This window comes from Fundulus heteroclitus, chromosome 17 (genome assembly GCF_011125445.2).
Source record: "Fundulus heteroclitus isolate FHET01 chromosome 17, MU-UCD_Fhet_4.1, whole genome shotgun sequence".
Lineage (NCBI taxonomy): Eukaryota > Metazoa > Chordata > Actinopteri > Cyprinodontiformes > Fundulidae > Fundulus > Fundulus heteroclitus.
In genome coordinates, this window is record NC_046377.1 from 14372886 (window position 1) to 14386256 (window position 13371).

General features: G+C 39.6%; 1 protein-coding gene across 1 annotated transcript in view; it reads left to right on the forward strand.

Moving 5' to 3' along the window:
* Positions 1 to 11642, forward strand: part of tspan11 (tetraspanin 11) — a 48263-nt gene extending 36621 nt beyond the window's left edge. Inside the window, exon 9 of the mRNA XM_021309430.2 lies at positions 11571 to 11642. Within this exon, the coding sequence (XP_021165105.2) occupies positions 11571 to 11627 (57 nt within the window). The 3' untranslated portion in view covers positions 11628 to 11642. The remainder of the gene's footprint in view (positions 1 to 11570) is intronic.
* Positions 11643 to 13371: the final 1729 nt, after the last annotated feature.

Below are 13371 nucleotides of genomic sequence, written 5' to 3' on the forward strand. Positions count from 1 at the left end.
ATGGGGGGGGGGGGACAGTTTAGGGGGAGGGACGGTGGTTTGGAGGAACGGGTAGGGGGGTGGGGGGGGGGGTCTCGTGAACTTGGGATGTGTGTAAGCAGAGTAACTATTAGGCCGCTCTGGAAGGAATCCCAGCTCACATGACTCAAATTCTCCTCAGTAAGTGTTTGGCACCTTCTACTCGTGGGCTAATGATGTCACCGTTCTAGCTAAAAACTGGACTCCAGGCTAATGTCACAAAACTGGCGACGTCGTGAGCTCGAGCCGGTGACGGACAGCTTGGTGTGTTTATATGGCGCAGATGGTTGGGATGGGGAGAGCGAGGGAGGGAATTGGGGTGCTAGCATGGAAGGTGGCAAAGACACTTCTTATCAAGTGGTGCCACATGCGGACTCTGAAGTGCCATTGTGACGGGACATTTTTCTCCTTTTTATGTGATTCTGTCTCCCATTGTCTGTTTCCCCCCCCCTATTGATCTCCACCGCCTCATTCTTCTTAAAGTCATTAATTTCTCTGTGGCTTGTAGATTTTATGCTCACTCATGCTACCTCTTTGTGCCTTTCTCTTTGTCTTTCCACTTCGCTATCGTCTCTCTATCTTTTAATTTGGCAACGCGTTTGTGTCACTTTATCTACCTCCCTCATCAGCTCTTTCCCGCTCTGTCTTTTACAAATTCTAATTGGAAATCCTTTTTTTTTATCCTACTCTTTGTCTGCTGCTTCCTGGTGTGTTGTTTACCTCCTGCTTGCCTTTACTTAACCCATCCTTCCATCCCTTCCTATATTTATAAGGGATTGTCTTTTTCTCCTTTGTGTGCTCTGACAGGCCTCTTCCTCTCATTGATAATGATGGAAGTGTCAGCCTCTCTCCATTGCGCCACTGATATTTTTCCCACTGGAGACCCCACTGCTGCTGCAGCCGGCCTCTCCATCCCTGAAATGCACAGACAGCCCTCCTCTCTCGCTCCCTTCTTCCTCGTCCTCACTTTTCTGTTTCCATCAGCCTTGCCAAGCTTGGACAATTCAGCAGGGGAGCAGTTCAACAAGACTGGTTTGTTTTGGAGAGTGACTGGGCCCCCAGTTTCATAGAGATTAATGCTTACAAAGACTGGTATGACATTTATGCGGCGTGGCTAGGAGGAAAGGGAGAAGAAAGGGAAATGGCACGTTTTAATGGTGTTGGATCAAATGTGAACATGCTGTCGCTTCAGAGCAGGGAAGACAAAATAAGACTTTTCTTTTAGAGAAACGGAGAAATCCACGGTGCATAAAAACTAAAAAAATTAAATCTCAATTGACCTTTCCATTGGTTTTCAGAGCATTTTGTTAAACAATAACAGCCTTTTAAGTCTCGTACTCTAAGATAAAGGCACTGCCATTTATGGTCTCTTTCATCATTCACAGAATGGATTGTTGTCTTCATAAAACTGGAGAAACAATTGAAATCTTCAATTTAAGGAACAAGCCAACGCTGAAGGATGAGGGATACAACACACTTAATGCCTCGCTGTTGTAAACATAAAATGTCTGAATAGAAAATGCTTTTTGTTACCATTAATAAGCAGAGAAATGTTTTTGTTTTATCTCAGCCGAATTGTCCATATAAAAAAAAACATTTGACTACAGATGCAATCTGAGTATTTAAACTTTCCATCTCACCAATACATTTGTAGCAGTAGCTTAAAGAGACTTTTTAGACATAGTGTTATAAAAAAAAAAACAAAAAAAAACTGACTGACTCAAAGACTTTAAGCAGCATGTTGAATGATTTTGCAGTGACATTAACATGGTCTCGTTAAACGCTCTTAAATAAAACACAAACTAATTATGTGGAGAAGAGTGAGGCTTGCACAACTGCATGCCCCGCTAATAGAAAGTATTCTGGTAACACTGTGGTTTTGGGAAATGGGAAGGCTGAGGCTGCAACAATGCTGGTCCAAACTGGAGTAGAAATTGCACCATGTGCCCGAGAACTGCCAGGAAATTAGTTTTTTTTATTTGCATCTTTTTCCTCAAAGGTGGTCATTCCCCCTGTGGTGACAGGGCTCATCACTGAGCACTTTCAGATCCCTTTATGTGCTGGGTTAAGACTTCAACCTGCCATGCGACAGTTCTTATTAACAAATGACCATCCAAATGTTAATTTTATGATCTAAAGTTTGGGCTGTAGACTTTGCTTTCAGAACTTTCATCTTGCATGACCATTGCATTATGCATTGATGTCTGAGTTTGGAATTCCAGACTTAAAATGATCACTCTTCTGCAGCTTTTGCAGAAGAGTGAAAAAAAAAAAAAAACATTATTCTATATTTGGACATGGGAATGAAGATAACTGTTGTGAGCGTCAAGCCTAAACACAATTGAGAAGAAAAACTGTTAGTTATACTTTTCCTTTGACATTTAGTCAGCAGCTGTGCATTCATCTCTGAATGTTTTTCAAATGTCTAAGCTTCTTTTAGAATAAGCTATACTACCAGGAGCTCTCTTCCTCTTTCCCCCTGCACTCTAATCCACAAAACTTATAGTGCAACAGAGGCTTCTAGGGCTGAAGTTGTCAATACAGGGCCAAATTAGAATGGATCTGAGAAGAATTAGAACATGCACACTGCACTCATTCCGCACCAAGGTCCATCAGTCTTCACATCCGTGTGATCAATGGGGCTCGGAGAGTTCAGCCGAGCCGCTATCCATTCTCATTACTGACACCGCTATCCACCGCCGCTCGCTGCTTTCTGCTCATTGTCCGCCAAATGCTGAAAGAATACGTGTGTCAGACATCTGTCGGAGCAGATTTGCGGTGTCGTTGACGGGAGTTTAAAGTTGCCATGCTGCTCACAGCGGGCGGCCTCTGGCTCAACCCTGCAACAGACTCCACAGAGGACTCACAGTTGAAATTAAAATTTAAAGCACTTTCAGCGTTACTGAAAGTGGAAACCCTCGCATTGAGGCATAGTTGTGTTGGCTCTGTAATGTTGGACCTATTCTGAAATATAAATTTGTGGGTACACCTATTAAATCCAGCCGCTGATGTGTCTTCTTTCCAAACATGAGTGTTTACTTGTAGTTGATGTTGTTGATCGATGCCAAAAACCCTGCTGTGGTTCCTCTGTTAATTACGCCAACATAACCATGAATTAGGTGGTGTGTTAACATTTCAATCAAATTTGTCTAATCCTAAAACAAATATGGCGTGCATAATCAAATGTAAATACTTTAGAAAATGTGTACAAACATTAAATTAGGCTTAAGTTTAAAAAAGAGCAGTCTTCTGAATGATTGCTTAGAACACATTGGCTGGCAGTGTTAATGCGAGTTTATTATGTGGCCCTTTTAAAAAAATGTTTTTTTTTACAAAGTTCTTTAAAGTAAATTATATGAAACGAGGTGATGAAAGATTGGTAGAGAAAGAATGTTTAGGCATCTTCTGGTTTAATAGCATTGCATCTGTTTTCTGATCATCTATCTTGAATGTTCCTTGCCTTTGCGGTTGAAGCATAGTTCTTATGGTGTGTTTTATATAAAAATTAAGCAATAACTGCTGGAAAACTAAAGGAAACCGACTGAGCTTTAAAATTCATCTAAAACATCCTGTAGGCACTGACGTCTGTGGTCTCTCTCGCTTCCACTGTGAAGTCATGTGGAGTTGAGATTAACATCAAACCCTTTTAAAACCAAAAAAAAAAATAAAAAATCTACCACCGTCTTTGAGATTAAGGTTAAGGTAAGTGGAGGGAGCTGTGTCTCTCTTAAGAGATTGATGATTTCATGAACTCGTGTCACACACAGAGAAATACCAGAAGCTGCATCCATTTTAGGTAGGAAGTTAAAACAAAGATCAAAATTGTACGATGCTTTTTCGTGGAATAGGGTCTAAGTTTCCTTGTTGTTTGTCATGTTTTGTCATGTTGGTCACAAGCTTGAACTTGTTGCATGGGGATGTGATGTGTATTTTATAGATCAACAGAAACTGAAACATAGGCTACGTTCACACTGCAGGTCTTGATGCTCAATTCAGATTTTTTGCTGAAGTCGGATATTTTTTTTTTGAGGTGGCCGTTCATACTACTATTAAATACGACCGCCGTCACACTGCTGTCTGAACGGTTCAAGACTGCAAAGTGACACGCGTGTGCAGATAGCAGAAGGAGACGTGACACAGCACACTGAAAAAATAGAAACTGACCTGAAAACATTTAATAGAAAGGTGAAACATTGGCTGAAAGAAAATCAAAGATGTGGACATTGAGTCATTATGATTATGTTGGATGTGAGGTGTTGTTTTGTGTAATGTTGTTAGGATTGTGTAAAATGTTAATGGTTGTCTTTTATACTGTATTTTATATATGATTGTGCAATGTGAGCTTTAGGAAAATGTATTTTATAAAGGCCTGACTGGGGACTGGGGTTGCAAATTAGCCTATAGGCTAGAAACCTTTCATGCAACACATTTACACATTTTGTTATGGCTCTGCCTATTACAATTATGAATGTAATAATGTGCGCTGCATTGTCCCTGACAAATAAACTAATAAAAAAAAAAATAAAAAAAATAAAAAATAAAAAAAATAACAGAAGGAGACGTCACACAGCAGCACACTGTATGTGGAAGTAATGGTGAATGTAATTTTTAGATGTGTTCAATAAAGTTTTGTTAAAAACGTACCCCCCGGCATCTCTCCTTATTATTAGAAAGCTGCTGAGCAATGGGGGGCGAAAAGATCGGATTTGGGTCGCAATTCCCTGCAGTGTCAGCATAGCCATTGATTGTAAAATCAAAAGAAAATAATACATTTTACTCACATGGTCTTAGCAATACAAATCTGAAAGGTATGGTGTCCATTTGTAGGCAGCCATCTTTACTGTAACACTTTTTAGATATCTCCTAAATAACACAGCTATATGAGCAATAAATAAGAAATTTACTGTAAAATTTCTTATTTTACAGTAAATCCAGGTCATGATCAATCCAAGAAAACAAACCAACTGGACTTTTATTTTGAAGCTGAAGACGTTTCGCTTCCCATCCAAAGAAGCTTTCTCAATTCTTGCAATCTTTTTCAGGTAACTAACTGTGACTGCATGTCAATTATTGCTCAATAAAGCACTAATACTGTCCCTAAAAACATTTAGAAATGTAACAAATATTAAAACAAAATTTTAAATATGTTTCATCAGGACTCGTTACATAAAGAGGTGTGCTTTATTTATTACCAAAGTGCACACAGTAACTGGTTTTAATCATACTTTTGAATCATTTAATATAACTCTGCCCCTATGATATAGTGGCCGTAATAAGTCCTGTTTGCCACAAGCTGTTTAGGGAAACACAGCTATCAGCAAGAGTTTAATGGGTAGGAAATGCTTTGTTCATTGTATACCAAAACTGTTCTTTTTGGCCTCATTTCAAAACGCAATATTTGAAAGAAAACCAGCACTGAACATAACAGCATTAAGCTGTGGGACAGCTTTTCATTAAGGACAGTGAAGCTGGTCAGAGTTGATGGGAGGATGCTTTTAGCTGAATACAACCTAAAACTGGAACAAAATCTGTTGGTAGTTCAAAAAGTGAGACTCAAGTTGAGGTTCCTTTTCCAGCAGGTAAATGACTCCAAATGTCCAACCTGAGTCACGCCAGAACAGTTTAAATACAATAATTTTTTTTTTTATATCGAGTGAAACGGTCAAAGTCCAGAGCTAAATTCAAATAAGAATCTGTGGCAAAACTTGAAAATGGACATTCATATCCATCCATCCATCCATCCATCCATCCATCCATCCATCCATCCAGTCTGCCTAAACTTGAGCTTTTTTGTGAACATTAATATGAATTTAGTTTCTAGATGTGCACATTTGCAAAATACATACCCCAAAAGACTTGCAGCATGCAGCATCCGAAATAAAATATTGTAGTTTGTGGTTGGAATGAGAGAAAAAACTAAAAAGTTGTTTTGTGTGCGAATACCTTTTGCTAAGCGTTGTATGTCTAGGTGTGTTCAGATATCGTACACGGATCATACAAGAGAAGACAGCATTTCTACAGCGTTTGTTCATATAATAATGCTTCATAATCTCCCGCCTGTTGATTCTGAATAGAAGCTTGTCTCGTCATAACGCGATACATCTCGTCACGCCTTAATTGAGTTAGTGTGGCATTTTAAATACCCAAGCTTGTTTGTCTTGGTTGAGTTACAGATTATTATAATTATGTCTACTGAAAACCCCACTCGGCCTTTTACAAATAGCTCCATTGTGAGTCGGAAGCCGTTTGGAAGCAGAGGAGGGATCAGAGTAATGAGATTTAAAGAATAAATCATTTTTTCCATAAACACATCAGAGGGCTGTTGTCATGTTTGCAGTTAATTGTTTTACTGGGGAGAGGCAGTGCTTCCTGGGATAAGAAGCCTTTTATTGTACCGTGTTGTCTTAATTTTTACGCTTTTAAGCCACCAGAGACATTCTATTTGGGGTAAAAAATATTAGTATGACAGATGGCATAGTCCTTAGGGCTTTGTTGGGTAACTTAGTCATGCTGGAGGCTGTGGGAAATGCTCAACTCTGAGCTACATTTTCTCTGCAAAACTTTTCTGGGGTGAGGTTGTTCTGCGCACATGTATAAATTGACCTTTGAAGCACAGCTTTGCCTGTGATTCATATCTTTTCCACGTTGCACCTGTGAATAAGGCCAATCTCATTTTTCACCCAAGAGAAAGAGGAAGTGATGAAACAATACATCTGGCCACTTCTAGCAGAGCAAAGTATTAAGCCTGTAGGAAATATCCTACATGATATCCCTGTCTGTTTTCAAGTAAACAAGTTAAAGGAGAATTACAGAATTCCGTCTTTTGTTGATCCCACGTGTATGGTTATGAGTGAGAACCAACCCCGAATGGAACAACGAGGGCTGGAAGGCGACACAGATTTTTGATGAATGCCAAATGTTCACCGCTGGAAATGGGAGTAATTTCACAAGCACTGAGGGCGACATTAAAGCACAGCATGTCTTTGGTTTCAACCGTTGTTCATCAGGGAAGGGCTTGCGTTCGATTCATTCGTCCCCTCGTGTCGTTTCGTAGACGGAGCAGGTTACTGATGGCTGTGGCGTTGAAACAGCCTCGCATCATGGCTGACTGGTGCGACAGTAATGCAGACTGTAGCTGCTAATGGGGCCTCTGGGACTTTCCGCCGTACGCAACATCAATCAGGGTCCTTAACACACTCACTCAAATGGTCCTCCTCACTCACTCAACACACAGCAGATGTCTCCCTCTGATCCTCCAGCACACATAGAAGTAATGCCAAATGGATGCTAATGATGCTGTTCTGTGGGAGTGGCGAAAGAAAGGTGTCTTTGTGAACTAGTTGCTCTTTCGAGGGAAAAGTCATTGATTGTTACTTTTAATCAGAGCAATACTGGTGTCACGTCTTGGAACTATCATTCTTTATGTCAAGTAGAATATAAAGACCCGGTTAAGACTTAGCATTGCACAGTCTGTTATGGACAAGCTGCAGATTTTTCCTGTACATTTTATGTCTCACAACAATTTCAAAGTTTGCCCATTGACTGTGACTGTGAACGGCAAACTCCCAGTCGTCATCTAGTTGCCCATTCTTAATTAGTTTTAGGGCTTGTTTTTAGCTCGTTGACTTCTCATTACCTCCGACCAGCTTCTCTGTTCCTGCTGGAGAAAAAGCATTTTAACACAGAATACTGCGACCACCACCAGGTTTCACCATGATGATGGGATGTTTGAATGATGTGTGCTGTTAGTTACACATAGCTGTATTGGCTAAAAAGTTCAACTTATTATTTAAGTTTATTATTATAAACTGGAAAGAGAATCTTCTTTCACATTGCTGTTCTATCACAAAAGGGGCCTATTGTAGCTTTCTGTAAACTATGCCTTTTTTGCTGTTCTTTAATAAATTTTTGGACTGCACAATTAATTGTTGTCCTATCTACATAGTCTACCTAAACTTTTGATTTCTGCAGAGCTTCCAGCCTAGCCGTATATCTCTTGACCTTTTCTCTAAATAAAGCTCTCCATCATATATCAGAGATGGCGGAGGGGTGCAGATCATCTGTCATTACCCTATAACATAGAAAGTATTCCTGGATCAATGTGTGCTTATGTGCTTTTTTTGTCTCTTTAATTGTTGTGTCTCTGCTCTGTCTTCTCTAACCCTCAGACGGTTGAGGCAGATGACTGTTCAAACTGAGCCTGTTTCTGCTGGAGGTTTCACTTCCTGTTAAAGGGGAGTTTTCCTCTCCACTGTCGCTTCATGCATGCTCAGTATAGGGGATTGCTGCAAAGCCATCGACAATGCAGACAACTGTCCACTGTGGCTCTACGCTCTTTCATGAAGAATGCTGCTTCTCAAGACTTGATGCAGTCTCCTTGGTTTCCTTAGATAGAAAACATTTTGACCAATCTGTATGATTTGATTGAATTTGACTTTGCAATGTACCGTGAAATGTGTTGTGAATTGGCGCTATATACATAAAATTGAATTCCACCTCACAATCGTGTTTTACTTAGCGTTGGTCTGTTGCGTAAATCTTCATAAAACACATTCCAGTTTATAGTTGGAACATGTGAAAAAGTTCAAGAGGAATGGATCTATTGGGAAGGATCAGTATACACCAGAACATATTGACTTCACCTTTTATTTCAAGCAAAAATGTTGAACCTGTTTTTCTTGATCACATAAGAAGTGAAACCAATGCCCTTAACAGTCTGAAACATATATTTTACCGAAAGTGATGTTTCTCAGCTGCTACTTTTGGCAGTTCATTTTGTTTCCTACTGCGTTTCTGTATTTCCTGTAGATTAGCTGCATGATGTGAAAGTATTCAAAGAATGTGTAAATGTGACAAGAAAGACATAAGAAGCCAAGTGGAAAATGTTTTTCAATACTAGTACAGCAGGTTAAAATCTCCCACGGAGCCGGCTTTAATGTCATTTGTACAATAAAGAATAGTAGCAGGTTTTTTTTTTATTCACCAGTTAAAACTGATTATAGCGGCAATCAAGCTAATTTGTATATTGAAGTATCTCCTGAGTGATAGAAGCATCGTATGAGTGCCATGTATATTGCTCCAAATAACTCAGTGTGAATCAGATGCAAAGCATGCTCACACTCCTAAGTTAACATCACTGAGGACAACGCAGTCCTATGATTTATGTCTGATACCCTTTAAACTAACTGCATGATATGCAGTAGTGGTTCTAGACCAAATTTACCAGGGGGGCCAGGGTGGGGCCAGTGTTTTTTCACAGGGGCACACAACAAACGATTGGGGGGAAAAAAAAGCCTAAACAGGTCAACATTTCATCGTTTAATATATTAAGTAAGCCAAAGAACCAATTGTGGCTCTGGAACTGCAGGTTGCAGACCCCTGATCTTTTCTCAATACGGCGGGAGCTTAATGTGAAACAGCTAATTTTTTTAAATTATTGTTGTTTTTTATATTTATTTTTTAATTATTTTGTTATTTTATTTTTGGGTAAAACCATAAACGTAAGAAATACAACTGATCCAAATGACCAGTCAGTCACGGTATCTTTGTCAGCATTTATTATCCTAAGAAATTTAATATCATGTCTTTAGTACAGGGGCTCTGGCCCCTGTTGGCCCCTGTCTAGAACCGCCCCTGATGATATGGTTCTGCTGTCTGCTCGCTGCTCCACCTGACTTCTCTCAAGTCAGCCGGTGAATCAGCTGGGGGGGGGGGGGGGGATAGAAAGGGGAGTGGAAGGCTGTTTCCTTGATGGTGTGCTCTGATTGGAGAATATGAATACATGGAAAGACAACCTATGTAGAAAGATAAGCCGTTTTCTGATCTGACCATTTTTAACATTAACACGTTCTCATCAGTGCACAACAGACCATATTATACCCCCAAAACCTCAGAAAAATTATACTTCTTGTCATGGCCCCTTTAAGTAAAAACTGTGAAAACATAACCACTAATCATTTCAAACTGATATTCAAGCACTTTGACACAGCTCATGTTGCCTTTGCAACAGCTGTGAAGTATCTGGCTTCTTGGCATCTCTTGGTTTCTGTATGCTTAATGTTTGAATCTCAAGTTTTTAATTTCAGAAATTAAATCTGTACTGCAAAACCTATACCGGTTGCCTGACAGGTTGACATTGAACAGACTTTTTCTGAGAATGCGTGTGGAGGACAATAATCTCCCGGAAAAAAAAAAAAAAGTTTTAAATATGGATCTGTTAAACTGTTGAAATAAATTCAAAATATGACATGCTGATAAATCACAAAGCTATGAAGGGAGGAGAAGTTGTTATTCTGAAATAGTTGTAACTAACTCTGCAAATGTTATTTTTTTAAACAGTGTATCAATGGCCACACTTCAGTTGTTCATGGTGCTGTTAGATAAGAACTTATTTGTTGATAAGAGTGTATTTGTATTCTATGTCAGCATCCCTTCACCACCTGGGCAGTGCCTGAGGGCTCTATTTTATGTCCTTTCCTGTTATTACTGTATTTCATTAAAAACTATATGGAAGGAGCTATCATTGATATACATCACAGGACTGCGGCGTGCCACACAGGCACCATTGCTATGCTTTGCGTCAGGGCTACTGCAGAAGCAGGATCAGAAGTATCCAAAACTGGTTCTTTATAGAGACCAATAAACATTTATAAGTAGAATGCTAAATTGCTTTGACGGTTTGACTTAAATGTCATTGAAATCTAATAGACAAGAAATGTAATTTGCAAGAAATTCTAGGATAAATGAGCAAAGTACCATGAAAAGTATGTTGTTTAAAAAAACATTTTATCTAGTTAAATAAAGGTTAAACAAAATATTATAATGCAAGCATTTCAATGTTCATTTATTGTCATTTTAAAGGACTTCTGGACATTGTTTGAAATTAGTTCAGCTGCTACACTAGCATTTTCACTTAACGCCACCAGTGTTTGCCATACTTGCTCCGTTATGAACAAACTTTAAGACTTTAAGATAGTGATTGAAACCTTTAGCTCTTTATGCTTGGGTTACTGAAATGGCTTGTTAATAGGGGTAGTTCTCCGAAATTCAGCTGCTCATTTTGGTGCAAGAACTAAACTAAACTTAACATTACACCAATTTGATCTTTTTAGCATTGGCTACCTGCCTGTTCTAAATTATCTTTCAAAATGTCAATATTGCTATTAAGAGTCATTACTAGCACCACAGTATATTACAGCTCTCTCACTTACCAGAGATTTTGGAATCATCAAACCAGCTGCTCTTGCTGGTTCCTAGGCCCAGTCTAAAAATCAAAGTGGCCAGGGCCTTTTTTCAATGACTGCTGGAATAGCTTCTCAATTCAAACATGTTGTGTTTTTACAATTTGCCAGTATAGAACTTTGATGATGCTGAAAATGTTTAATGTGCTCTATAAATTAATTTAAAATCGGATAAATTATTAATTATAAAATCATTTAGTAATTAGTCATTAAGTTTGATATGTAGTGAATATTGCGGTAACGAATAGTTTAACAACATAGAAAATCACATGGCTGTCCACCTAATCTTTTCTCACCACTGCTTGCTTGCAGAACAGGATTGCTACAATGACAAGGACTCAAAGTAATTACTTGGACTTCCTTTGGTAGATAACTTTAAATTAATCCAGATGTCTTGGTCAATTCAATTTGACTATATTGTATTGTTATAAAGATGTTGGATAGCATGTAATTGAATCTGACTGTATGAATGCATTGTAATGAATTTAATGTATTTGAATTAATTTCCGATTAAATAGGATTCCATTTAATTTGCAAGTGAATTGAGATCTGAAGTGTTGTAATTTGGCTCTTTGGAAAGAAGGTGATCGAGCTGAACCAAATCCAGCCTTTGACTTGTTTTTTTTTTTCTACACTGCCTCATTATACTGCAGCGTTCCACCAAAGGACATATCCAGTCTACTGTGGTCCCTGGGGGGCCACACTAGCACGAAGATCACCTTCACAATGAAGCCGTGAGTTCCTCAGACTTGGTTGAGATGTCGCTTCCCCCCCCCCCCCCCTTTTGCCTTTTACCTTGCACCTCTGGTCATGTGCTGAATCGACACAGCAGTGTCTGTTGGAGCACAGCATTGATTCCCCCCCCCCCCACCCCACCTCCCACCAGCCATCATGTCCTCAGGGAAAAGAGCGATATGCTTAGAGCAGCATTGCTCCTCTTGTAATGAAAAATGCTGAGGCAGAGAGGAGATGCACTGATCTGTGTAAGATACACTCCTGAACGCTGCATGATGGGAGTGATGGATTGTAACCTTTTGACAAAGTTTCAAGGAGTTACTGTGGGTACATCAGTCTTGTGGTTTTAGGAAGTAGGTACAAAGCTCCTTGTTCTTGCTTTCACCCAAACTGTCTAAGTGAAACCCATTATCCAGGTTTTTCTTTTTATTTACACAGTTTCTGAATATGATCCTCCTTTTGTGTACATTTATGTTCTCATTTCCTCCTTTGCCACAGTGACACTGGAGTAAAGCTCCATGATTTCCCACTTTTTTTTTTGTAGTCAGCCCTCCCCCCGTAGACCGTGAATGGGGTAATTACGGAGCCTGTAGGGTAATTACCAGAGCTCGAGTTGTTTAATTACGGCCTTCTCGAGAGCTGTCTGATACCAGTGACAGTAGAGGCGCCACTTGCTGATGGAATGGTTTCATCCTCTTGACTAGAGCAGCCCTGTGAGGGACAGAGAGAGGACACGCGGTAATAGAGTGAGGAGGCGTGAGTGGGAGGGAATGCAGGGAGTTAAATTGAGTGGGAGAGAGGTAACGGTGAAGCGAAAGTTCCCTGTTTGATAAATGTACTTGTCTGCAATGGTGAGGGGAGGTTACAGCAAGGAGTGTGCCTCTGAACAAGGCATACACTGCCTTGCGAAAGTCTTTATATCTAAGAATTTTACCCATGTCATGTTACAACCAAGATCAGTTCATTTTATTGTGGCATGACAGACCAACACGAAGCAATGCATATACATTATATGAAATGAAAATACTATATATTTCTTTTTACAAATGACAGAAAATTATGGGATGTTTTTGTATTGAGAACCCCAGAGTCAAAGTGTAGAACCAGCTTTTACACCAACTACTGACATGTTTGTGTCAGCTAAGGGCCCTAAGGTAAAAAAAATAAACGTTTTTAATAAAGAAAAAAAAGAAAAACACACAAGGGGAGATTCAAGAGGAACCGGTTATGGATCGCAGGTGAATAACAGGCACTGAACAATGGACAGCGCAACAGAATCCAGAGCAGTTACGCGGAAGAATCCAGTGGAGAGACCAATGAGAATCAGGAGCTTAAATAATGAGGCAGGGGTGGAAGATGACAACAGACCCAGATGAGC